This window comes from Astyanax mexicanus, chromosome 7 (assembly GCF_023375975.1).
Source record: "Astyanax mexicanus isolate ESR-SI-001 chromosome 7, AstMex3_surface, whole genome shotgun sequence".
Lineage (NCBI taxonomy): Eukaryota > Metazoa > Chordata > Actinopteri > Characiformes > Acestrorhamphidae > Astyanax > Astyanax mexicanus.
The window spans coordinates 49,728,100-49,753,226 of record NC_064414.1 but is presented as its reverse complement, the minus strand read 5'-3'; the positions used below and the strand labels follow the sequence as shown (position 1 = coordinate 49,753,226).

Genomic DNA, 25,127 nt, shown 5'->3' with positions numbered 1-25,127 from the left:
AAATACATAACATGTCACATTTATAATTCTTTTTCAAAATACATTTACAAATTTTATTTACACTAAAAAATAAAATAACTAAAAAATATTTTACATTTTTTATTCGTGATATTGAATTATTTACCCATTTTTTATTCATGCTAAATTATATTTAAAAAAATCTAATTTACATAATTAGTTATTGCTTACACATGTTTCTACTTTCTGAACAAATACTCATCACTCAGATGTATTTTTTTTATTACATTTACAAATTTTATTTACACAAAAATGTATTTGATTACCTATTTGTTTAATTTGTAATATTAAATTGCGTTTTCAATTGTTTTAATCAAAATTATTTAAACATTTAAAAAATCACATTTACATATTTCCATAATTTACACATGCTTGTGTTTCTACTTTCTGAACAAATAATATAAAATAAAATAAAAAAACATTAAATTTTTTTTCATTCAGATATATTCAAATCTTTTTATATCTTTTTTATTTACATTTAAATATATATATATATATATATATATATATATATATATATATATATATATATATATATATATATATATATATATATATATATATATATATATATATATAAATGAGCTTTTACTGTACTAAAATAATAATAACCTCTCTTTTTTTCTCTGCTCGGCCACTGAAGTACTGTTACTGTATACACCCTGAAAGCTTGGGGGCACCTTGTTCCTTTAGCTCGCGCCTCTCTCTAGCGCCAGAGCCTGTGTGTGTATGTGTGTGAGTGTGTGCATGACTGTAAGTGTGTGTGTGTGTGTGTGTGTGTGTGTGTGTGTGTGTGTGTGTGTGTGTGTCTGAGTGAGTGTGTGTATAAGTGTGTGTGTGCGTGCTCTGCTGTTGCTGCCCTTTGATCCCTGCATTAGTGTTAGTTAGGGGCTCGGAGACACACACACACACAGACACACACGCTCTCTCTCTCTCTCTCTTTCTCTCTCTCACACACACACACACACACACACTTGCACGGACACACACACACACACACACACACACACACTCAGAGGGAGAGAGAGAGAGAGCAGCCATAGTCAAGACACGGAGACACGGCAACAACAAGCAGCAGCAGCAGCGCCTCCTCCTCCTCCTCCTCCTCCTGCTGCTGCTGCTCCTCCTCCTCCTCGCGCTCCGGCAGAACGGCGAAGGCGGCCAGGTGCACGACGAGCCTCCGCGCCGCGCCTCCTCTCAATGGGACGGGACCCGCTTTCTCCTCGGCCCTGAGCGCGGAGGGGAGAATGTGATAAACAGGAGGGACGCCAGAAAGAGGGGGGGGCTGAAAATGCCAAGGAGGAAACAGGAGCAACCCAAGCGTCTGCCTTCGCGTAAGTGCTCGTGCGCGGCCGTGCGCAACCGTGCGTAATTGCGCGTAATTGTGCTTTATACCTGCGCGTGTTTGTTTGGTGCGTCTTGCTTGTAGTTTAGGGTTAAAGAGGTGAAGCAGACAAAGGCTTTTGCTCTCTCTCTCTCTCTTTCTCTCTCTCTCTATCTATCTCTCCCCACTCTCTCTCTACCTCTCTCACCCATTCTAAGTAAGGCAGCCATGTTGGCGGTGAGTGAGGCTACAGTGAGCCGCCAGGGCACTAACGTTACTACCATGCCACAGCATGTTACAAAAGGTCTCTCTCGCGCCCCCCTCGCTAAAATAAAAAAGGACAGACAGACATCCCTCTCTTAAGAGCTCTTCTAGCACGAGCCCCTCTAGCCCGTATAGCACTGAGCACCGGTCCGGAGCGAGCCCGTGCTAAAGGAAGGAAGGGGAAGGAAGGGGGTGAAGAGGCGAGGGAGACCGCGGTGAAAGGCGAAGGGGTCAGCCGGATCAGGCGAGCCTAGCCTGGGCTTCTTAGAGCACGTCCTCCCGCTGCTCGGCTGGAGACGCTAGAGACTGATAGACTGAACTCTCTCTCTCTCACACTCACACGCACACACACACACTCTTATACACACTCACACACTCTCTCTGTCTCTGACTCTTATCTCATATATATATAGATATATATTTACTCTCTCACACACATACACACTTACAAACACACACTCGCGCGCGTGTGTGTATCGTAAGAAGCAACTTTGTTTCACTTTAGGGAAGTCTCGCTCGAGCGCAGTTGCTACAGACTATAGAGTGTTTACTCTTATTTATTTTTTATTTTTTTTAAAGCTACGTTGCGAGTGCACCTTTTGCCTTTGTGTGTGTGTGTGTGTGTGTGTGTGTGTGTGACTGTGTAACGTGTGTATGCAATGCACGAGAGTGGTGTATGTACAGTGTAGCCAGTAGTGTCTACCCAGCTATGTACTACGAAGTAAGTCACTCTGGTAATTAAGTAGTGAATAGTGAATAAATAGCTAATAAGATAATTGATTAAGGTTTGATGCAGGATTAAGTGAAGCCAGGGAATGAGATAATTGTCATGGCTACAAGTTAGCAAAGACATGGGAACGAGATAATTAAGCCATGATTTAGTAAGCTGTTGAAACGAGATAAATGATAAATACGTCATGGCTATAATGACTATAGCAAGATATGGGAATGAGATACTGAAGTCCTGGATATGATTTAGTGAAGCTAAAGAATGAGATAATTAAGTCATGGCTATGGTTAAGACATGGGAATGAGATAAATAAGTTAAAGTCATGATTTAGTAAGCTGTTGAAAGAAGATAAATAAGTCATAGCTATGATATAAGAATGAGATACTGAAGTCATGGATGTGATTAAGTGAAGCTAAAGAATGAGCTAATTGTCATGGCTACAATTTAGCAAAGACATGGGAATGAGATAAATACATTGCAGCCAGGATTTTGTCGTGGGAATGATTTAGTAAAGCTAGAGAATGAGATAATTAAGTCATGACTACAGTTTAGTGAGAGTGAGATAGAGAAGTTGTGGATGGGATTGAGCAAAGATAGGGATTGAGATAGTGAAGTCGTGGCTATGATTTAGCAAGATGTGGAAACGAGATAACTCTAAGTCACGGCCACAATTTTTTGCAAGACATGGGAACCAGATAATTAAGTTGTGGCTACGATTTAGCAACATGTGGAAGTGAGCTAGTGAAGTCATGGATATGATTTAATAAAGCAAGGGAATAAGATGATTAAGTCATGGCTAGAGTTCAGTAAAATGAAGAAACAAGATAATTACAGCCACGATTTAGTAAGATGTGGGAACAATATCTTGTTAATAATTGTGGTAATAACTTAACTATCTTGTACTTACATATTACTAAGTCATAGCCACAACTTTTTTTTCTTATTTTCATGTCTTATACTAAACCATGGCCATTACTTTACTGTCTTGTTCTTGTGGCTTACTAAGTAATGGATACTTTTTATTTTTTTATTTCTTACTAAATTCTGGACATTACTTAGTTATCTCATTCCTTATCTTGTTCTTATTTCCTGAATTATCTTGTTCCTATCTATGACTTGCTCACAGCCTCAAAAAATGTATCTCATTCTCATGCTTTATTATACTAAATTATGGTTTTAACTTTAGTATCTAATTCCCATGTTTTTTTAACCAAACTGTGGCTATTGTTAAATTATCTTATTCGCATGCCTTACTAAATTGTGGCCACTCGTTCGTTCCGATGTCTCATTAATTCATAGCCATGAATAAATGATCTCAATCCCACATCTGGATTGTTTCAATCTCCTTTAGCATCAAACTACATCATAGCCATTTCTTTATTCATGTCTCATCAGTTGTCTTGTTCTGGCATTGTATTAAATTGTGGCCACTAGTTATTTTTATTATTATTTTATTTTATTTTATTTTATTTTTACTTATGCTGGATGTCACCAGCAGGGCTCGGTAGTCCACAGTTCAGGTTCATGGGTGCAGGGCTGTCTGTGTGTCAGAGCTGTGCTCGGTCACCTGAAGTTCAAGGGTTTTTCTTTATGTCCACCCCCTCCTCCCCTCCTCCCCTCTTTCCCTCTTTCTCCCTCTCCTCTTCCTCCTCCTCCCCCTCTTTTTTAAGTCTCGCAGCCAGACAGAGCAATCAATAAGACAGCACTTCTGTTTGTCCGCTGTGTGAGACCGTATACGTGTGTATATATCTGTATGTGTGTGTTGAAGTGTGTTTTGCCCTGTGTGTGTATGTATGTATGTGTGTGTGTGTGTGTGTGTGTGTGTGAGTGTGTGTTTGTGGAGCAGGATGTTCAGATTGTGCTTTTTTATCAGCTTGCTGAAATTAAAACAGAGGTGCAGGGAGTAATGCTGGCCGCTAGAGGGTGAGCGACTGTGGAAAACACTGAGCAGGACCTGGATAAATGGGGGCACCTTTTTTTTTTTTTTTTTTTTTATAAATGGCAAATTGCACCCCCCCCCCCAACCCAACCCAAACACACATACACACATAATTCTTCACTTCTCCACACCACCTTCTAGTCGTAATATGATGCACATTTTTTTTGATGGATAAATTACAGTTCAATTTAGATGTGTATATAGAGAAAAATAACCGTTTTTGTAAATCCAGCTGTTTTACAGTAGTATTCTAAAAGCTGCTGTAAAAATGAACTCAGAGAATATATTTATTTTTTCATGGCATTTTTTTTGGTAAATTGTGCAGCAACAAGGTCTTATTGTGCTGACTCTGTATACGGTTGTGATTAGTTTTTTTTTTATTAACAAATAACAGCTCAAACCTAGTTGTGAATATTTATTAAAAATAACTAAATCAGTTAAATCAGTTGAGCAGCTTATTGCTTTTTTAATCGCATTGTGATAACACAGTCACATGACTTAAAGGAGAACTCCGGTGTAAAATGGACTTTTGTTGAAGTAAAACATGATAAAAAGTTCTTACCTTTGATGAATAGCACACCTTCGTTCTCCCACAGTGTTCTGAGATCCAGAAGTTTTAACAGTTTGTCCAAACACGCTTCAGACTGAGTGAGACAGGGCATAATTTGCCCCGATAAATCGCCTTTTTCATAGTTATCCAGCTCAAAGTAGTTCCACACCTTCTTGCTAGAATCTGGAGAGCCCTGACATTTAAAACGAGGCATTAATAACTTAAAAAATGCAGAAGAAGCTTATTAAAAACACTGTTTTGATCATATAACACTAGCTTTAGCTCCGAGCGCCGCCATTACTGAACTGAAAATAACATAGACATATATACACATAGACTCCACATAGTGTAGCAGCCTGCTTTTTATAGGGTCATCCATGGTACCTTTTTTATTTTGTGTGATGTTGTATGTTGTAAAAATAAAGAAGGGATCCAAAACTTGTCATAAAGTGTATACCCAATGTTATTAACACGTGATGGTGTTACTAATTTTAACATTGGTGTTCTAGGGTTAAGGTTAATCATATAATTTGTATTTCATCATTGTGGTCTAGAAATAGGGTCAAATGGTGATATATGTGGTGATCTATATGTAGCCTTTTTTGAAGTGTTGGAATTGTTAAATGTGTTGTGAAATGTGCTGTTTAGAAGCAGAAATTTTTAAAAGCTTTAAAACACACTGTCCTCTGCAGTGATGAACTTAGAATGTTCAGTATTTATCACATAGGGGTTTTGTGAGTGAAAGTAAAGAACTGAATTCATTTTACACAGCTTTTAAAGGGTCACACAAACCATGGACTCTTTTGTGTTAAGCGGGAAAGGCTGAGGAGAAAAGTTGGAGCATATACAGTATACTGTATGTAAGTCTTTTCTTTAATTTTGTAAAACATCCACATTATATTAGAAATTTAAGAGCTATTTTGTGTATTTTGAGAGCAGCAGTTCATTGGCTCCTAGAGTAGTGGATGTTTGGGTATCTTGCTCATAGATTGAACCCATGATTGTGGTTGTGCTTTGTTATGAAGTGAGAACAAGTGTTACAACTTTACTTATACTTTACTTTATTTATACTAATTTTGTCTTTATTATCTTCCAAATGAGTAATTTCACTCTTTGTCAATGGCCAGTCTGAGAGCAGTGGCTCCTAGAGCATTGAAGGCTTGGGTACCTTCGCCAAAGGTCACTTATTTGGTGCTGAGATTTGAACCTGCAGCTTTCTGGTTGATTCCACTTACCACTAGTCTTGCCACTAAGTAATAGACAAAGTGAACAGTTCTTAGTTTGAATCCACTGATCCATGGTCTGGTTCATCTGCAGTGTAAAAGCATCTAGATTGTTCAGATTTTCAGATCAATTGCAGGAAGTTTGAGTCAGCCTTTAAATTTTAAACCAGAGAAATAAGGGCTCTGAGTGGTCCAGCGGGCTAAGCACTGCCACTATGATCAGGAGATTGCCGGTTCAAATCCTGTTCATGTAGCTTGCTATCGGCTATTGGAGCCCTGGAGATGGCGCTCTTTCCCCTCATCACTCCAAAGGTTGATGCTGATTAGCACAAGGCTGCATCTGTGAGCTGATGTATCAGAACTGAGCTTTGCTTTCCGCCGAGTGCGCTGTGATGCTACTTGGCAATGCTGCATCATCAGCAGTATGAAAAGAGGCGGAGTCTGACTTCGCATGTGTAGATGGAGGCATGTGCTAGTCTTCACCCTCCTTGTGATGGGGCATTACTAGTTAGTTCGGTAATTGGCCGTGTGAATTGGAAAGAAAATAGGGGAAAAAAAAAAGAAATAAAAAAAGTAAAAGAGAGATAAAGAACTGGTGTTGTGCTGAAATCTGTCTCCTTCTGGCGAAGGGCAGCAATGTCACTCAGCAGTATGAGCACAAACACTTAGACTGGGAATTAATTTATTTACTGTAAGAGTAGATTAATCCATATTTATAAACAGAAAGAAAAAATAACCTGAGGAGAACTCTTAACATTCATTCTGCTGTGGGGAGAAGGGAAGTCAGATTCTGACAGAAAGCTAGAATTCAGCACAACACCTGGAAAAGCAAAGCAACTCAAATCTGAACTTTAACATAACTAACATTCTATAAACCAATTATTAATATTAAGTATACTGAGACTCCACCCACATAGCTGATGAAGGCGACAGGATGTAGTAAAGTTCTTTAGTCTGTAATTAAACTGCAGTGTGAAACCGAAACTAAACGGATCAAATGTTCATTATATACAGTATAATAAAGACATGATCCTTAGTGTGGATTCTGGTCCAGACTTTCAGGTTTTGTATTGTATTGTATTGTATTTTTTCCATGATATATTAGAAATTAGTCATAGTGCTGAGAAATCTTTAGAATTGTAGTGTAAATATAGCTTAAATGCTCTTTTTTTTCAACATAGAGTCCACTTTTGCTCATTTGGCTTAATGACTGCATCCAGTCTGAGAGCAGCACAGTGTCACTCGGTATGGCACGGGTTTACATTGAAAAATTATAATTAAAAGGTATAATTTTTCAAACATGTTCTGCTTTGTTTAACACTTTGTTTTTACAGAATAATTCTGCACATGTTCCTGTATAGCTTTAATGTCTTTAGAGTAAATGTACAATGTGAAACAAAAAACATAAAAAGTAAGAAAAACATTGAATGAGAAGAGGTGTGTTAATTTTTTTTGACTGGCACTGTAAATATATAAAATTTATATTAGAAATCAGTTATTTTGCTGTAAGGGATTTGATTTATTTCCTAGCTGTGTAAGCATTTAAACCTGGGATTTGTCTTGTATGGTTGAGTTACTGTTTGCCTTTACATAATGGACAATTGTGGACAATAGTGACCATTACTCTGACTACGTTTTTACAAAAGATGTACTGTAATAGTACAGTTGTCAGTTCCTTATATCATGGCTTGCCACTACAGCAAAAGTTTCCCCTACATAATGGACAATACAGGTAGTAAGTGTTAGATTACTGCACATATTATAAGTTAAACTCTTAATTTGTTATTTTTTCCAACATATGGGCCACTTGTCACTCAATGTAAATGATGCCACCGATACACTCTGCTCCACACTAAGCTCCTGTTTGGACAACCTCTGGACAACCTCTGTCCTCTTACATGTCCTCTTACATCTCGAGCCATTAGCTCTAGCAAACCGCAGCCATGGCTAAAAAATAACTCACTGAGGGAACTACGTTCCAAACTCCGAGCTGCCGAAAGAAAATGGCATAAAAACCAAAAACAAGCAGACCTAAAAAACTACCAACTGCTCCTGGCTTCCTTCTCAGCCAGCATCACGACTGCTAAGGCTGAATTTTATCACAATAAATTCAGCTCCCTCACAGACTCCCGGAAACTATTTGCTACTTTTAAATCACTACTGAACCCTCCTCCTCCTCCTCCGTCTACATGCCTTACTGCTGAAACACTTGCATCATTCTTTACTGGAAAAGTGGCAGCTATCAGCAACCAGTTTACTGATGTAACATGTAGCAGTCCTACTGCATCCTCTACTGCCCGGTGTCCCTCCACCGAAGGCGTTGCTTTCTCCTCGTTCACTCCTCTCACTGAGAACGAGACACTGGCTCTCCTAACACGTAGCCGTCCTACTACGTGTCCGCTTGACCCAATTCCCTCAAACTTACTACAAACCATCGCACCTGCAATCATTCCGGCTATCACTCACACCATCAATGCCTCTTTAACTTCTGGTGTTTTCCCAACTGCTTTCAAACAAGCACATGTGACACCACTGCTTAAAAAGCCTTCTCTCAACCCCGCCAAGGTTGATAACTACAGACCGGTCTCACTACTACCCTTTCTCTCTAAAACACTTGAGAGAGCAGTTTTAAAACAGGTCTCTGGCTTCCTCCCCCAGAATGACCTCCTGGACCAGAACCAATCTGAATTCAAAAAAGGACACTCTACCGAGACGGCTCTGTTGTCTGTGACTGAAGCGTTGAAAACTGCTAGAGCTGCAGGCCAGTCCTCAGTGCTCATTCTGCTGGACCTCTCGGCTGCCTTCGACACGGTCAACCACGACTTCCTCCTTACTATACTTTCAAACATGGGGATCTCAGACAATGTGCTGTCATGGTTTAGATCATACCTCACTGGGCGCTCGTTCAAGGTGTCGTGGCAAGGACAGCTGTCCTCAGCCCACTCCCTATCCACTGGGGTTCCCCAGGGTTCGGTACTGGGTCCCCTTCTCTTCTCAATATACACTGCCTCTCTTGGTCAGGTTATCCACTCACATGGCTTTTCCTACCATTGCTTTGCTGATGACACCCAGCTATACCTGTCATTCTCACCTGAAGATAACTCAAGCTCTGCACGGATATCGCAGTGTCTCTCTGACATATCCTCATGGATGAAGGAGCATCACCTTCAATTAAATCTCTCAAAGACTGAACTTCTGGTTATACCAGCAAAACCATCTTTTCAACACAACCTCTCTATAAGCATCGACTCTCTCTCTCTCTCACCGACAAAGGTTGCTAGGAACCTGGGTGTTATGGTTGATGACCAGCTCTCCTTCATGCACCGGCCACATGGTTGCTCGGTCCTGCCGCTTCGCGCTTTATAACATCAAGAAAATTAGACAGTTTCTGACGCAACAGGTCACCCAACTCCTGGTACAAGCAGTCGTCATCTCACGCCTGGACTACTGCAATGCCCTGCTAACTGGCCTCCCGGCCTGCGTAGTAAAACCACTCCAAATGATCCAGAATGCAGCAGCACGTCTGGTCTTCAACCAACCAAAACGGGCACATGTCACCCCGCTGCTCATTGAGCTCCACTGGCTACCAGTTGATGCTCGCATCAAATTCAAAACTCTTACAATCGCCTACAAGGTGATGACAGAACAGGCTCCTTCCTACCTGCACTCGCTCCTGAAGGCTTACGCTACCTCCCGGCCGCTGCGCTCCTCCAATGAACGTCGCCTCGCTTTGCCAAACACTCACACAAAGCAATCCAGACTGTTCTCATACAGAGTTCCCCAATGGTGGAACAAACTACCTTCCACTACCAGATCAGGAGAATCTCTCACTATCTTTAAGAGACTCCCGAAGACAGAGCTCTTCAAAGAGCACTTACTCTCTTAACACCTCTAACACACTAACTACTTCTAACCCCATTTCCTTCTTCCCCTCCTTCACTTCTCTATCCCTTTATTTCCCTTCGACCTCCTTTAAGCCCTATCTAAAAATGGGTTATCTAAATTCCTATTACTTTTGTACTTCATTATTGTAAGTCGCTTTGGACAAAAGCGTCTGCCAAATGAAATGTAATGTAATGTAATGTAAACTTGTCATTTTTACTTTCTGACTGAATTCAGTCTAAGAACATCAGAGTGTCACCAGAGTTACCACCAGAGCCACCTGAGGCATTTGGGGGTTTGGCTGGCATACCCAAGGGCACAGCCAGGGGTTCCCAGTCAGCCTTTCTTCTTTACCACAGGGCTACTGGCTGTTTGGCCTCCTGACTCTTTTCAGTTGGGAGCAGTGCAGTGTCACTGGAGTGACAGCACCACCTGGGGCAGTGGAGGGTTGTGTGCCATTTAGTCCTGGGATTTGAACCATTGACCTTCTGGTTGACACCATTTACAAACAGTGTGCTCCTACAGCAAAATGTTCCCTTACATAATGGACAAAGAGAGCATTTCTTCTGACTTATATGTTTTAGTACTGGTTGTACCGTAATGCAGAATTAGCATTTTAAATGAAGGCTAAGTGTGGGTAAATTAAATAAACACTTTGCATAGGAAACAAAGCATGAACTGGACATAAACTGGATAATATAACATTAGTGTTTTATGTGAAGTGGTAAAAGCTGAAGAGAGGGGGCTTATATACATATAAAATATAGACAAAAAGACAAAAAATATTTTTTAATACTAAAGTCATCCAAAATACATTATATTTAATAAACAAAAAAGTGTGAAACAAACCAGAATATGTTTTATACTTTTAAGTAGCTTCTCTTGTTATCTTGGTATCATTATCTCAGTCAGCTTTATGAGGTAGAGTCTCTTGAAATGTTACCTTTCAGTTAACAGCTGTGCTGAATTCATCAAGAGTTAATTACTTGAATTTCTTGTCTCTTAATAAAGTGTTTGAGAGCATCAGTTGTAAAGTAGTGAAGAGGTAGAGTTACAGGTATACAGTGAATAGTGAATATTTGACTAATGTTCTAATCCAGATTATGAGAAGAAAGAACTACTCAACTAAGTGAAGAAAAAATGCTTTTAAGAAATAAAGATCAGTCAATCTGAAACATTCAAGAACTTATTTCCAAGTGCAGTCACTGCAAATACCATCAAAAACGCTATAATGATGAAACTGGTTCTCATCAGGATCGCCCCAGAAAAGGAAGAGCTAGAGTTCTCTCTGTTGTACAGGATAAGTTTATCAGAGTTACCAGCCTTAGAAACTGCAAGTTAACAACTCCCCAGATAAGAGCAACTAAATGCTTCACAGAGTATTTTGGTTTGTTTAACACTTTAAAGCTACTACATGATTCCTTATGTGTTCCTTCATAGACTGGGTGACTTAAGTATTCATTTACAATGATAATTCAGTTTTCAGCAATCAAAATGGCACTAAATAGGCACTAAATAAATTAACTTTTGCTGTTTGGTCAAATAAGTGAAAAAAATTATATATTTGTAGGATGTTACCAATGTTTAGTCTTCAATAAATACATTAGTTTAATCAATCTAGTTCTGTAAATGCATATTTTGTTTAAAAAGCAATAATAAAAAAAAAAATTAGTTTATTTAATTTATGCAAGGGTAAATCCCTATCAATAAGCTAATGCTATTTAAGAATATTTTTTAACATTGGAATAGGAATGTATGTTTTTTTTATGTATTTTAAATAAATAAAAACATAAAAAAACAACATACTAACTCATTTATGTATTTGGGCTTTTCTTGCTAATAAACTATAATCAGTAAAATACTGTGGTCAGCAAAAATGATTGAGTTAATGTTCACATATTGTATAATAGGTTGATAACATTTGTGACTACTATTGTGACCGACTGATTGGCCAGTCTTTTATAACACTATGCTACCAGGCACTTTGGTTATTAGCAGATTTTACTGTGATCCCACATAATGAACAAAATGACCTTACCAGGAACAACCTGTGCAGCTGAGGCATCAACAAAGTGGGTAAAAATTGTGTTGGAAAAATTGGTAGCAAAAGAAAATTACCATGGGTTTGGGAAGTAAACACGGGGGCAGGTTGTGCTGTTATTGTCGCAGCGCAAAATTAGCATTTACCCTGACTTTGGAAAACACTCAGCACAGCGGAGATGTGCTAAAACGGGCCTACGATGTTTTGTTGGTTATATTAATACAGCATGCTGTATCAGCTGCATTTACCCCGACAAATCTGAACAATATCCTCAGTTAGAGATAAAAACAGAGCAGCGCAGATTTCCATGTTTCCATGTAAAGCTGGTAGCGGCAGAGCTCAACACACACATTTCTCACGAGTGTGAAAAAAACCCTGAGCTGGGGAATTGGCTAAATGGGGGCAAATTGTGCTGTTTAAACTGGTCGTTTTAACAAGAGAATATGCCCCTACAAAACACATTTCTCGGGAGTGTGGAAAACCCTGAGCGGGGCAGATTGTGCTGTTAAACTGGAAGCTGCATAACCCAAACTGAGCATTTCTCCTGTCCAGTGATAATATCATTACCTCAGTCACTTTCACTGAGCTTCATAGAGAGGCATTGTTCTCACCTGAGAGGCTGGGTGGCTGCTTTGCTGTGGTCTGAACCGCTGAAATCTGAACTTTCTTCTCTGCATTGTAATGTATGGAACTGTTGGATGGCTGATAGAAAAGTTCAGAAGCTTTAGAGACGTGTATTGAGTGAAGTTAAAGTGGAGGAAATGGGTGTAAATAAAATTGCACCAATGGATATGTATGTTGTAAACTTGCCTACTCGCTTTCTATAGAGTTGCTGCTGTTGTTTTGATAGAATTTACAGTTAAAAAAAGTTGAAAATCCCCATTCTATTTATCAGGAGTCCTCAACTGGTCACAATCAGTTGACATTATCTCATGGTCATTAGTTCATGACCCAATTTTATAGAAGACAAACCAAACAAATTGTTTTTTTTTTTTAAATTAACTTTAAAGACACATTTAAATATATATATATATATATATATTCATGCTAAATGAATTTAGAAGCATTTTCGTAAGAAACTGCATTCAGAGTAGAGGTGGGTGATATGGCCCTATAACTATATCACAATATTTCATGGTATTTTTGCCATAATTATATAAATATGACAAAGTGCAGAATTACAAGAATTACAAAAATACACTACTGCAACACAGTAAAAAGGTAATACCCTGATGTGAGAACATGTCCGCAACCCACTTTTGGATCCCGACCCACCAGTTGAAAATCGCTGCTGTACATGTCCTTTGGAGTGGATACATGTTTTCTGTGCAAGCTTATGAATGCTAATAAATCTATAAAGTTCAAACAGCAAAAAGGTACTTTATTTTAAAATGTTGGCAATATAATATTATTGCATACAATATCCCCAAAACTGCTGGATGCCTAAATTTAAATAAAGTATCTATCTATCTATCTATCTATCTATCTATCTATCTATCTATCTATCTATCTATCTATCTATCTATCTATCTATCTATCTATCTATCTAATTCAGCATCTGTTATCACACGCAATATCAGTTTGTTTTCCATATAAAAAGGTACAAGCTGTACAGGACTAGGATAGTAATGTTAGTTGAGCTCATTTAAGCTTTTTTAAAGCCTGGCGGTGTATCTCTGTGTACATTCTGTGACTTTCTGTGTCTTGATATGCCTTAAAGTCACAAATCTGAATCATGAGTAATCCGCCATGTGTGTCGGTGTTGCGACAGGCTGTATGTTAATTTTTGTACTAACTATATCCCTTTTTTTAATTCAAAAAGCCATTTCAGGATTTTTTTTAAAATTGTGAGAAAATGTAAATATCAGAAATTCTGTTCTGTGGAAATGTGGAATCTGAGATTTAGAATGCAGTGTAGATGTATATGGCAAATAAATAAATATTAATCTTAATGTTGACCACTTTTTGACTTTTTGATAATATATTTTTTTTTACATTGTGTCCAAATGTTGTGGTGAATGGACCAAGAGAAATATTGTTTACATTGACTTTCATTGAAAGTTTGTAAAGTGTGTAAAGTTGCTGGCAAGGTTTTTGAATCAGGGCAACAATATATTGGTTTTAAGCTAAAATATGCCTACAAATCTTGGCAAAGGTACATATTGTCTCTGTCCAATGAAAAACATGTATCTCCAAAACAGCAACTTTACAGTAGAGAGAAAAAACAGTCTTAACTTTCAATTGAAGTCAATGTAAAATAGGTTATTTCAGGTAATTTTGGAGAATTTCTATTGGTCCATTTGTAAAAAGATTTTCACACAGTGTGAGGGAAAGTTTGTCTGTTCAAATTATGTAGAAATCTAAAGATCGTCCAAAATGGAGATACTTGTTTTTCATTGGACATCAACGATATAAAAATGTTTTATCTGATATGTAATGATGTACTGTAGAGAACACTGTAATAGTATTTTTAGGTCCTGTATGAAGTAATGCTGCATGAGGTCTGTTGGGTAAATTTGGCTGCTTTGTTAGCATTAGTCAGCTATAAGCTTTGTGGCGAGTGCTTTCAGTGCTCCTCTCTGTGGCTCTGCTCGTCATGAATTGCAGCTCTAAGCCCGGCTGATGTTTCTGAGAATATCTGTTTTTTCTTGACGGCAGGAGGGTAGCCGGCACGTTAACCCTGAAAGTGCTCACTTTGCAAAACTCGTAGCTGCGGTTTGCTGGTGCTCTTTTTTTTCAGTTCAGGGTGCTTCCATAATGCTTCAGGGTTGTGACATCGAGTTTCAGCGGCTCTTCCTGTTGGTGCCGGTTAGAAATCTCCTGCTAGCGGAGGCTCGGCCGAGAGCAGCTGAATGAAAGTGAAACTCCTCCACTTCAGCTAACGTCCAGCTGTTCACAACAAATGGCAGTCAGTGAGTCGATTTTACAGTCATTATACAATGGAGTCATATGTACGGGTATTGGAAAGAGTGTATTCTGGATGGATTTATACCCTCCTATCTAGCCCAATCCTGGCATTAAGACAATAAATTAATGTTTATCTGCACCAGAAAGTCCTATTCTATTGGCAGTACTTTTCAACATAGTCTAGATAGGCCTGTTACGATAACAAGATTTTCAGGAAGATATATTGTCAGAAATTATTGCAATAAACAATAATATTGTAATTTGAAAGTGCCTCTATAGAAAATGCTTTTTTTCCTGCTTCTTAAAGACAATGAGCCACAATAATTATATACTAGCATAATAATACTATTACACCATTTTACAGTGAAACTAACTTTTTATTATTAAAGGATAAAAAGGAAAATTGACTTTTGGTGTAGTAAAACATGATAAAAAGTTAAATGCATGCAAACAATTCTAACAGCTTTCCAAACACCCTTCAAACTGGGTGACACGGAGCATAATTTGCTCTGATAAATCACTTTTTCCACCGTTATCCAGCTCAAAGTATCTCCACACCTCCATGCTAGAATCTGGAGAGTCCTGACGTTTAAACCGAGGCATTAATAACTTAGAAAGTGCACAAGAAGCTTATAAAAAACCACTGTTTACATCATATAACATTAGTTTCAGCTCTGAGCGCCGCCATTACTCCTTGCTATGCTATGCTATGCGGAGTCTACGTAAACTACTAACTACAGTTATACGTACTGTATGGACAAAAGTGTCAGGACATGTGCTTATTCAGTGTTTCTTCTTAAATCAGAGGTATTAAAAAAAGTGTGTATTGTTGGTGGATTTATACCCCTCTATCTACACCAAGCCTGGCATTAAGGCAATAGTTTAAAGTTTATCTGCTCAGGAAAGTCCTATTCTATCAATACATAGTCTAGATAAGCTGTGTGTGTGTGTGTGTGTTTTTCAATAATGTAATAATTGTAACAGGCCTAGTACAGATTATTTATGCAATTATAACAGTATTTTATTGTATGGTGATACATTTTAGCATGATGCAACGTCTTGATCAGTGTCAAATTATTAATTGATTTTGCTTTGCATTTTCTTGTTTTCTATCTTATATCTACTTGAGGCATTACATTACACTACTCAGAATTGCTTATTTTATCAAGATTAACAATATTACAACACAGTATTTTTTATCATAATCATACACCCAGTATTTTAAATGCTGGACCAACATAGATACAGAACAGTGAATTTTGCAGTGTTTCCTGTTATAATATGCCTTTTGTAGATATTATTTAATAGGGATTGAAGTGTAAATTTTCATTTTGCTACATTGTCAGTGAGTCCTTTTTGTCATAATTCAGTGGAGGGTTATATACTGTATGGACAAAAGTGTTGGGACATGTGCTTATCCAGTGTTTCTTCTTAAATCAGAGGTATTAAAAATGTGTGTATTGTTGGTGGATTTATACCCCTCTATCTAGACCAAGGAAAAGTCCTATTCTATCAGTAAATAGTCTAGATAAGCTGTGTGTGTGTGTTTTTTTTTTTTTTGATAAAACAATTATTGTAACAGGCTTGGGACAGATTATTTATGCAATTATAACAGTTTTTTTATTGTATGGTGATACATTTTAGCATGATGCCCAATGAGCACAAGCACAGGATGTGCAACATCTTGAGCAATGTCAAAATATTAATTGATTTTGCTTTGCATTTTCTTATTTCTTATTGCCTAGAATTGTCAAAACAGATACAAAACAATGCATTTTGCAGTGTTTTCTGTTATAATATGTCTCTAATAGATATTATTTAATGGGAAATGAGTGTGAATTTTAATTTTGCTACAACAAGTCAGTAAGTCAGTTTTACAGTCATTATATAATGGAGGGTTATACACTCCATGGACAAAAGTGTCGGGACACATGCTTATTCAATGTTTCTTCTTAAATCAAGGGTCTTAAAAAGTGTGTATTGTTGGTGGATTTATACCCCTCTATCTAGACCAAGCCTGGTATTAAGGCAATAGGTTAATGTTTATCTGCTTCAGTCCTATTCTTTTGGCAGTACTTCTCTACGTAGTCTAGATAAGCTGTGTGTGTGTGTGTGTTTTTCAATAATGTAATAATTGTAACAGGCCTAGTACAGATTATTTATGCAATTATAACAGTATTTTATTGTATGGTGATACATTTTAGCATGATGCTCAATAAGCACGAGCACAGGATGTGCAACGTCTTGATCAGTGTCAAATTATTAATTGATTTTGCTTTGCATTTTCTTGTTTTCTATCTTATATCTACTTGAGGCATTACATTACACTACTCAGAAATGTTTATTTTATCAAGATTTACAATATTACAACACAATATTTTTTATCATAATCATACACCCAGTATTTTAAATGCTGGACCAACATAGATACAGAACAGTGAATTTTGCAGTGTTTCCTGTTATAATATGCCTTTTGTATATATTATTTAATAGGGATTGAAGTGTAAATTTTAATTTTGCTACATTGTCAGTGAGTTCTTTTTGTCACAATACAATGGAGGGTTATATACTGTATGGTATAAGTGTCGGGACATGTGCTTATTCAGCGTTTCTTCTTAAGTCAAGGGTATTAGAAGGAGTGTATTCTGGATGGATTCATACTTCTCTATCTAGACCAAGCCTGGCATTAAGACAATAGGTTAAAGTTTATCTGCTCCAGAAAGTCCTATACTATTGGCAATACTTCTGTTCATGGTCTAGATAAGGTGTGTTTGTGTGAAATGTGTTTGGGGACATGTAGTGTGTAAAGGAAAACAGGTATATTCAATCTCTTCCTCCTTAGTTTGTGGGCTTTAGTGATGTATAGTTATACAATTTAAGCATTCAACATTTGACTGTGTGGCTGGCATTGTGTATTTTTAATTATTTGTTATGTATTAGCTCAAAAGGTTGAATTTTTTACATGATCATTTTCCCACCTTAGAATTAAACAAGCTGTTTCTCTTTAAGAAATATATGTATGAATTATGTAATAAGCAAACAATTAAGACATACACCAACATGCCACGACATCCTTTCAAGATAAAGGAACTAGTACAGTGTCCCATGACTTTTGCCACATCCCACGGAAGCTGAAGAACACTGTACTGATCTGTGGCATACTGTATGTTGGGAGGGCTCCTGCATATAGTATTCCTGGTAAACCTGACACTGTGGATTGAGCAATGTTAGTTAAATGGCCAAAGAGCTTTAGAAATTAAATGCCACATTGCCATGAGCACACAGGCCCGTGTTTAACCTCACATTCTTGCAGTTTATTCAGGTGTGGGCATTCCACTTCCCTTAAAAAAATGTTTGTTCTTAAGAATGGTCAAATATCAAATAACAAATATCTGTAACTGTGTTTATGTTAATACAAGACATTTTAATGTTAAGTGATTTATATATTTGACCGATTGTACTCTTCTGTCTTAAAACTTATTACAATAATTTGTACTTAATATATGCTGCACTGCACTAAACATGACTAAATATGCTCTTAATAATGAAATTCAGCATTTCAGTATTTATGCACAATATGCTCCTTAAAGTATATTATATATCACAATAACAAAATGTATCACAATACACAATATCATAAAATATGGTAATTTAGCCCAGTTCTACGTCAGGATCGTGATGTGTTTTTAAAGCATATAAGAGTTGGCAGCTGTGTGCTCTCTTCTAATAATGGCTCTTATTGTCCTCATTGTGTAAAATTAACATATTCTAACCCCGAAAACATTGGTGAATATCAGAATCTTACTAAAAACTACTGAAAACTTTAAAAAAGTACATTTTAAGAAGACAATCTTCTTAAAAAAGATGGTAAAGAAGGCCCAATGTTTTCTCTGAACAGTATGAAGTTTGCACACTTCACAAAACTCTTCTTTAATTTCGCAAAAGTGAACCAAATTTGGCCCTTTAAGTATCTTAAGTAACTTCTTGAGCAGTCTTTTTTGATCTTCTCCTGCAGTGGAAATAGCTTGATCTGGAGTGTTTGTTACACTGAGTAGCACCGTCTTGCCTGTCTGGCTCTCGGCGTTGTTTTTTTCCTTGAGTAAATGAGTACACGCGGCATTTGACCGCACATGCATGTGGAAAATGGGCCAGAGGGCACTGAGGCCGGGGTGAGGTCACATGCCTCCTTTTTGACAGTCAAATATAAAAAAAGAGAAACCTTTAGCCGCGGTGTTGCACCGGAGACCTGCAGGAGGAGCAGGGGGAGGGGGAGGAGGGGTGGCTGTAACACCTTTGGCGGGTTGGAGTTCAGCGGGCTTCCTGTAAATTAATCCCAGTTAAAGGAGAGAGCCGAGCGGCTGGTCTAAAATGTTGATCCCTCATTAAGATGTTTTTAAAAGCTCTCTACCAAGCCACGGGGGTTGAATGAGGTTACCACTCTTTTTTTTTTCTTCTTCTTCTTCTTCTTCTTCTTCTTCTTCTTCTTCTCTCTCTCTCTCTCTCTCTCTCTCTCTCTCTCTCTCTGCTGTTCTTTGTCTCAGTTGAAGGCCACCATTTTGTGGAAACCCACAGCCCATATCGTTCTTACGCCCTGACCTTTGCCATCAGCTAAAATGTCTCCCTATGGGAAGCCAGCCGTTTCTGCTTTAGCCTTATGAGCTCTGAGGGTATCTGCATTTTGCAAATGGAGGAACTGGAGCATTACGCCGATGCTGTATCTTCATTACCGACGGACCGACGGCCGTGTGTGTGTGTGTGTGTGTGTCTGAGTGTGTGTCAGATTGTGTGTGTGTGTGTGTTTGGGTAGCCAGCTAGCTCTGTACCTTTACTGTAATGGTGGGTCACTGGCTCCCTTCCACTCCTCTATGATTATAATGACCTTGGCTGGGGTAGGGCTTGAAAACATTGGATTAAGGGGAGAGGAAAATGAGGGGAGGTTTCCATTTCGCTCTTGGCATCCGATTTGTTGGAAATATCTGCCAAGAACCCCCCCCTCCCACCCCTCTCTCTCTCCTCACCACCACATCCACCACCACCACCACCACTGCTCCCCCCCTTCCACAACCCCCCCAACCCCCTTTGCTCCACCAACTTGATCAGGCTCCCTCACCGGTGTCTGCCCAGTTCAGCTCAAGCGAATAATGATACACAGGCTTTCGCTTAGAAATGAATTAAAGGGCAAGGCAGAGGGGGTGGCGGATGCTCCTCCGAACAAGCGCCTGCCCACAGAACGGCTCCAGCCGCGCATAGCCAACCAGAACATTTAGATTAATCTGGCGAGCTGGACCGCCTGGCTTTCATCACAGGTATATATATATATAAATATATATATAGGCTTAAAGGCTGGGCGCTGACTCGTAATTAAAGAAAGAGGCTAAATGGAAGAAGTGAACGGCGGCGCGGGAAGTAGCTCTTTGGAACGCATTGATATGTATGGCGGGAGCTAAAGCTGAAGAATATACAGCGATGTCCGTTCACACTGGCAGGCAACGAGTCTCTTGTGTCGCCCCATATGTTTTTGTCTCTTGTTGGTGTGTTTTAGGCTGTTGGCACTGCCACTAGTTGGTGAGTATTGGTGTGAATGGTTAAAATGCTAGCAATCCACCAATCATCTAGTCATCCTTTACTTTCCTTCAAGCTCTATTTTCCCCAAATTGCCCAGTATTTGTGCAAAAATACATCATATAAAACATAAAGACCAAAAACAGCGTTTATAATCTGTCGTGTTCAGAACCGTTCACCCTGCACCAGATATGATTGGAGTACGGTAGGACTCAAAGGTTCACAAAGCAGAAGCTGCAGACCTTGGACACCCATGTCTGTCATTGGACTGCTTCATTATTCATTAGCATAAAGTTGAGAAAATCTTAACTTCAATCGTTTCTTGCCTTTTCTTGCTGTTGTACGACTAAAAATGGTGTCCTCCCATCACTGTCTTGCCTGCCAGTGTGAAGTGTGAACGCAGGGTAAATAATAAAGCTACCAAACTGTGGTCGGGGTCCCACAGGGCTACATCTTCGGCGCCTTTAGATACTAAATCACTGCTCACATTTTCTTTGTGACTGTAAAAGTGAAGAAGTTTTAGCATACCTTGTTGTATCCTGTGGACCATGCCGTGCCATTAAGGGTATAGATGGATGGATGGATGGATGGATGGATGGATGGATGGATGGATGGATTGATGGATGGATGGATGGATAGATGGATGGATGGATAGATGGATAGATGGATAGATGGATGGATGGATGGATGGATGGATGGATTGATGGATATGCAAGGATTTGGAAATGCAAGGGTGTCCATGGATATGCAAGGGAAGGAAAATGTTTAAAATATATATATATTTACAAAACTGTACATGTACAGTACTTATATATTACTTATATAGTACTTGTATACTTTTACCACCCTTTTTCTTCAATGAATTTTTATTTCTTCTTTGTTTATTTTCTTATTGTGTGCTGTTGTGTATATATTGTATGCAACAAGTTGTTAGGAATTTGGGCTGGAGTTTGATTGGTCTATGCTCTGTGGCAGAAGGCCAGTTCCATCTCTGATAAGTGGAGTTTTCTTGTGAATTCATGAAAAATGTAGAGATTGAATTTAAAGGATGTTAAATTGAGATGAGTAGAGGCCTGGGGCATGTTTCTCCTTTCAAAGTTCAGTTATGTACGCCACTTAAATAAATTTAAAACAAATAAAGTGAAGTAGCCCCTGGAATTTATTCATCTTTAGTAGATTTTATTTATTTATTCTGTTTTGAATGTAAATGACTGGATTTTACATCCTCTCATGCTTTACTTTACTATTGTTTATGTTAAAACTAACCCCACAGTGTGGAGGCTGGCTAGTTCTGACTGTGACTATATGAATTAAAATAGTGATATGTTATAGCTGCTACATGCAGTATAGACAAAACACAGTACTGAAAAGAACATATAGAGACTATTCTTATTCATTAGCTATTTTAACCCTTGTGTTCATATTTTTGTTACTCGTTTACTTTGTTACTTGTATTTAATTCAGCAAAATTAAGCAATTTTACATTAAAATGCTTTACACATGCTTGCTTCACCTAAATTGCAAGAAATATAAACAGCTTACATGGTTAATATTTGCCCTTTACCTTTCTTATGTTACATTTCTTTTAAAAAGTGCTACTCTTTTTTTATTAGTTTTTTAATAAAATGTAAAAGAAAATGAATTAAACTCAAGATATGAGTAGAAAATTTGTTTAGTTTCAAATTTACAAATGAAGCAATGTTTATTAGCCCTTGGCCAAACATACTGAATGTAATATAAATGTGTGTGGGGGGGGGGGGGGTGTACAGTGTGTGTTTATCGAAAATGTGTTTTGATATATGTTTTTCACAAAAAATGAGCCAATGCCAATGAGTTTTTTAGTATCATTTGATGAAAAATGAAAACGGGTCCCACGGACTCGAACCCCACACAAGGGTTAAAGCTAAGGGTATTAAAGCACTATAGCCAAATTTTGTCAGTTTGACAAGGCTTTTGTTTACTAGATTTTACTAGGAGCATTGCTGTGAGGATTTGATTGCATTCAGCAACGAGAGCAGCATTAGTGAGGTCAAGTTGTATGTGTTGACTGACTCCCCAACTTATGCCAGAAGTACTGGATGGATATGCTGAGGAGCTTTATATCTTTCAGTAGCCCACTGCTGGCATTATTAGGTATGGTGACAATAGGTTTGAGTTTATCTGCTCCAGACAGACATTGATTTGCATTGCATTGGCTGCAACTTAAAATCGGTGTCCTCAGACATGTGGACATTTTTTTTAGAGTTTTCTCTGGCTGTGTTCTCCCTGGATTTAAACATAATTTAGGTTGTTTTGTTGAAATAATGATCGATGCGTGTCACTCTGCTGCTCACATCTGTTCTCCTTTTGCTGCTTTTGCTTCTTTAGCGTCACCTGAGCCGTGTTGCCTGTGCTCGCCTAAAAGCTCGAGTAAGTCCTTGAGATTGTTTTATGTTTTTTTTTTCTTCACTTTTTTAGAACGGTTTCAAATGTTTTGTTTAGTTGTTTTTTTTCTTTTTTTCTGTGTGGTTGAAAGACAGGAAGGAGCGAGGTCACATAGGCAACACATTATAGAAACCACTTGACAGGGAGAAGCCTTTAAATAACTTGAGGTCCCCTCTGCCTCTCTGAACACGGTTTTTCTTCTTGTTTTTGGCGAGCTTCGTCCACCCACCTAGCCATGAAAGCCCCCGGAGTGGCGCAAAACACGGGCTCGACAGAGTCACATTGTCTCAGTATGGAGAGGAAGTGGCATAGCCTGGTGTTTGAAGCAGTGCTGACACGGAACAAAACAAAAAAAAAAATACACAGTACACACAGTCCAAACACACCCCCTCACCCTCCACCACCACCACACACACACAAACACAGACACACACCAGCCTCCCAGCCTCCCTCCACGAACAGCCAGCCCTCCAACCCCCTTCTCAATCAAAGCCTTGGTGGAATAGAAGTGCCTGAGCTGGGTAACGATTTTCCGCATGTTGACAAGTCACAACATGGAGATGTACAGCTCGGAGAGCAGCCCTTTGGCTACCTCGGCCCTGGACTGAGTAATAACCATCTCGCAGGAGGAGTAGCAGGCATACTGTTGGCACGGCTTCATAAGGAACAGCTCACTGCTTCGGCTGGGGAAAGAGAGAAGGGTGGGGGGGTGTTGTGTTGTGGTGTGGTGGAGAGAGAGAGAGAGAGCGAGTAAAAGAGAGGAAAAGAGCGCGCGCGAGAGAGAGAGAGAAAGCGAGAGCGAGAGAGAGAGAGAGAGAGAGAGAGAGGCTGTTGGGCCTGGAGGCGCTTTTCTCTGTTGTTGTACCACACAAGTGCATCCAGCCCCTGCAGGACGGCCTTTAACAGCCTGCTAACGCCCGCGCTGCGCCCAATCACACGTCCAAAAGCCCGGGTCCGGCCCAGGCTACCCGCCGTCCGGGTCCGGCCATGCCAGACGAGGGGAGGTGATTTATTAGCTGGCGTGGCGTGTCCGTCTTAAGAGAGAGAGAGAGAGGAGTTACTAGATGGAGTGAAGGAATGAAAGAGAGAGAGAGAGAGAAAGAGAGAGAGAGAGAGTGAGCAGTGCTGCTCAGATGTCGATGAGAGAGAAAGAGAGAGAGATTGAGAGAGAGAGAGAGAGAGGGTGAGTAGTAGAAGAGGGGTGGGCTGGTATCACTTTAGGATTGTTACGCTGGTTAAATGGAGAGCAGCCAGGTGAGTGGGGGAGGGGGAGCGCCGCCTGTCGATCCAGGCTATGTTAATAGGTTTAAAATAGAATAGAGTGATCTGCTTTCTTCTTTCTCCTTCCCTTCATAACACCTACTGTGGAAACGGCCTCCAGGTGGTGAGCTTGTCTCGCCACCTCTACTGAGCACTGAGCGATCTCCATCCATATCATCTGCTCGGGAGACTTCTCTCCACCTAAACTCTACAAATGGTCCAGTTTCAGGCTTGCCATAAAGCAGTAGAGCATCATGGATGTAACTGGATATACAGAACATACTGGAAAAAAAATAAGAAAGCACTTTCATTTTAACAAATTGAAAACCTCTGGAATATAATCAAGAGGAAGATGGATGATCACAAGCCATCAAACCAAGCTGAGCTGCTTGAATTTTTGCACCAGGAGTAAAGCAGCATAAAGTTATCCAAAAGCAGTGTGTAAGACTGGTGGAGGAGAACATGATGCCAAGATGCATGAAAACTGTGATTAAAAACCAGGGTTATTCCACCAAATATTGATTTTAGAACTCTTTTAGATTTTAGATCTTTAATAATTTGAATTTGTTTTCTTTACATTATCTGAGGTCTGAAAGCTCTGCATCTTTTTTGTTATTTCAGCCATTTCTCATTTTCTGCAAATAAATGCTCTCAATGAAAATATTTTTATTTGGAATTCAGGAGAAATGTTGTCCATAGTTTATGGAACGCTGTGGAGCTACACAAACAGAAATGGTGTCTGTCTGTATGGGGATGGGATGCCATATTTGCTAATAACATGCCATATGTTTCGGCATGGAGTTGTACAAGTTCTGGGGCTGGGGCATTTTGGTAATAACAATATAATTCAGATATAGAAACTTATTTCTATAGTAATAAAGGACTAAACTCTTGTGATTCTTTTTTATAATCAATTTTAGCGATTTCTGAAAACTTTAAGAACACCATAACTTTAAGAATGACAATTTTGAAAGTGTTTATTGCAAATCTTTATTTAGACTGG

General features: G+C 38.9%; 1 protein-coding gene across 1 annotated transcript in view; it reads left to right on the top strand.

The window, feature by feature from the left end:
* The first annotated feature begins 904 nt into the window (after positions 1-904).
* The window catches only part of znf827 (zinc finger protein 827), a 168,292-nt gene continuing 144,069 nt past the window's right edge, over positions 905-25,127 (top strand). The window contains exon 1 of the mRNA XM_022684465.2: positions 905-1,352. Coding sequence (XP_022540186.2) covers positions 1,310-1,352 — 43 coding nt within the window. The 5' untranslated portion in view covers positions 905-1,309. The remainder of the gene's footprint in view (positions 1,353-25,127) is intronic.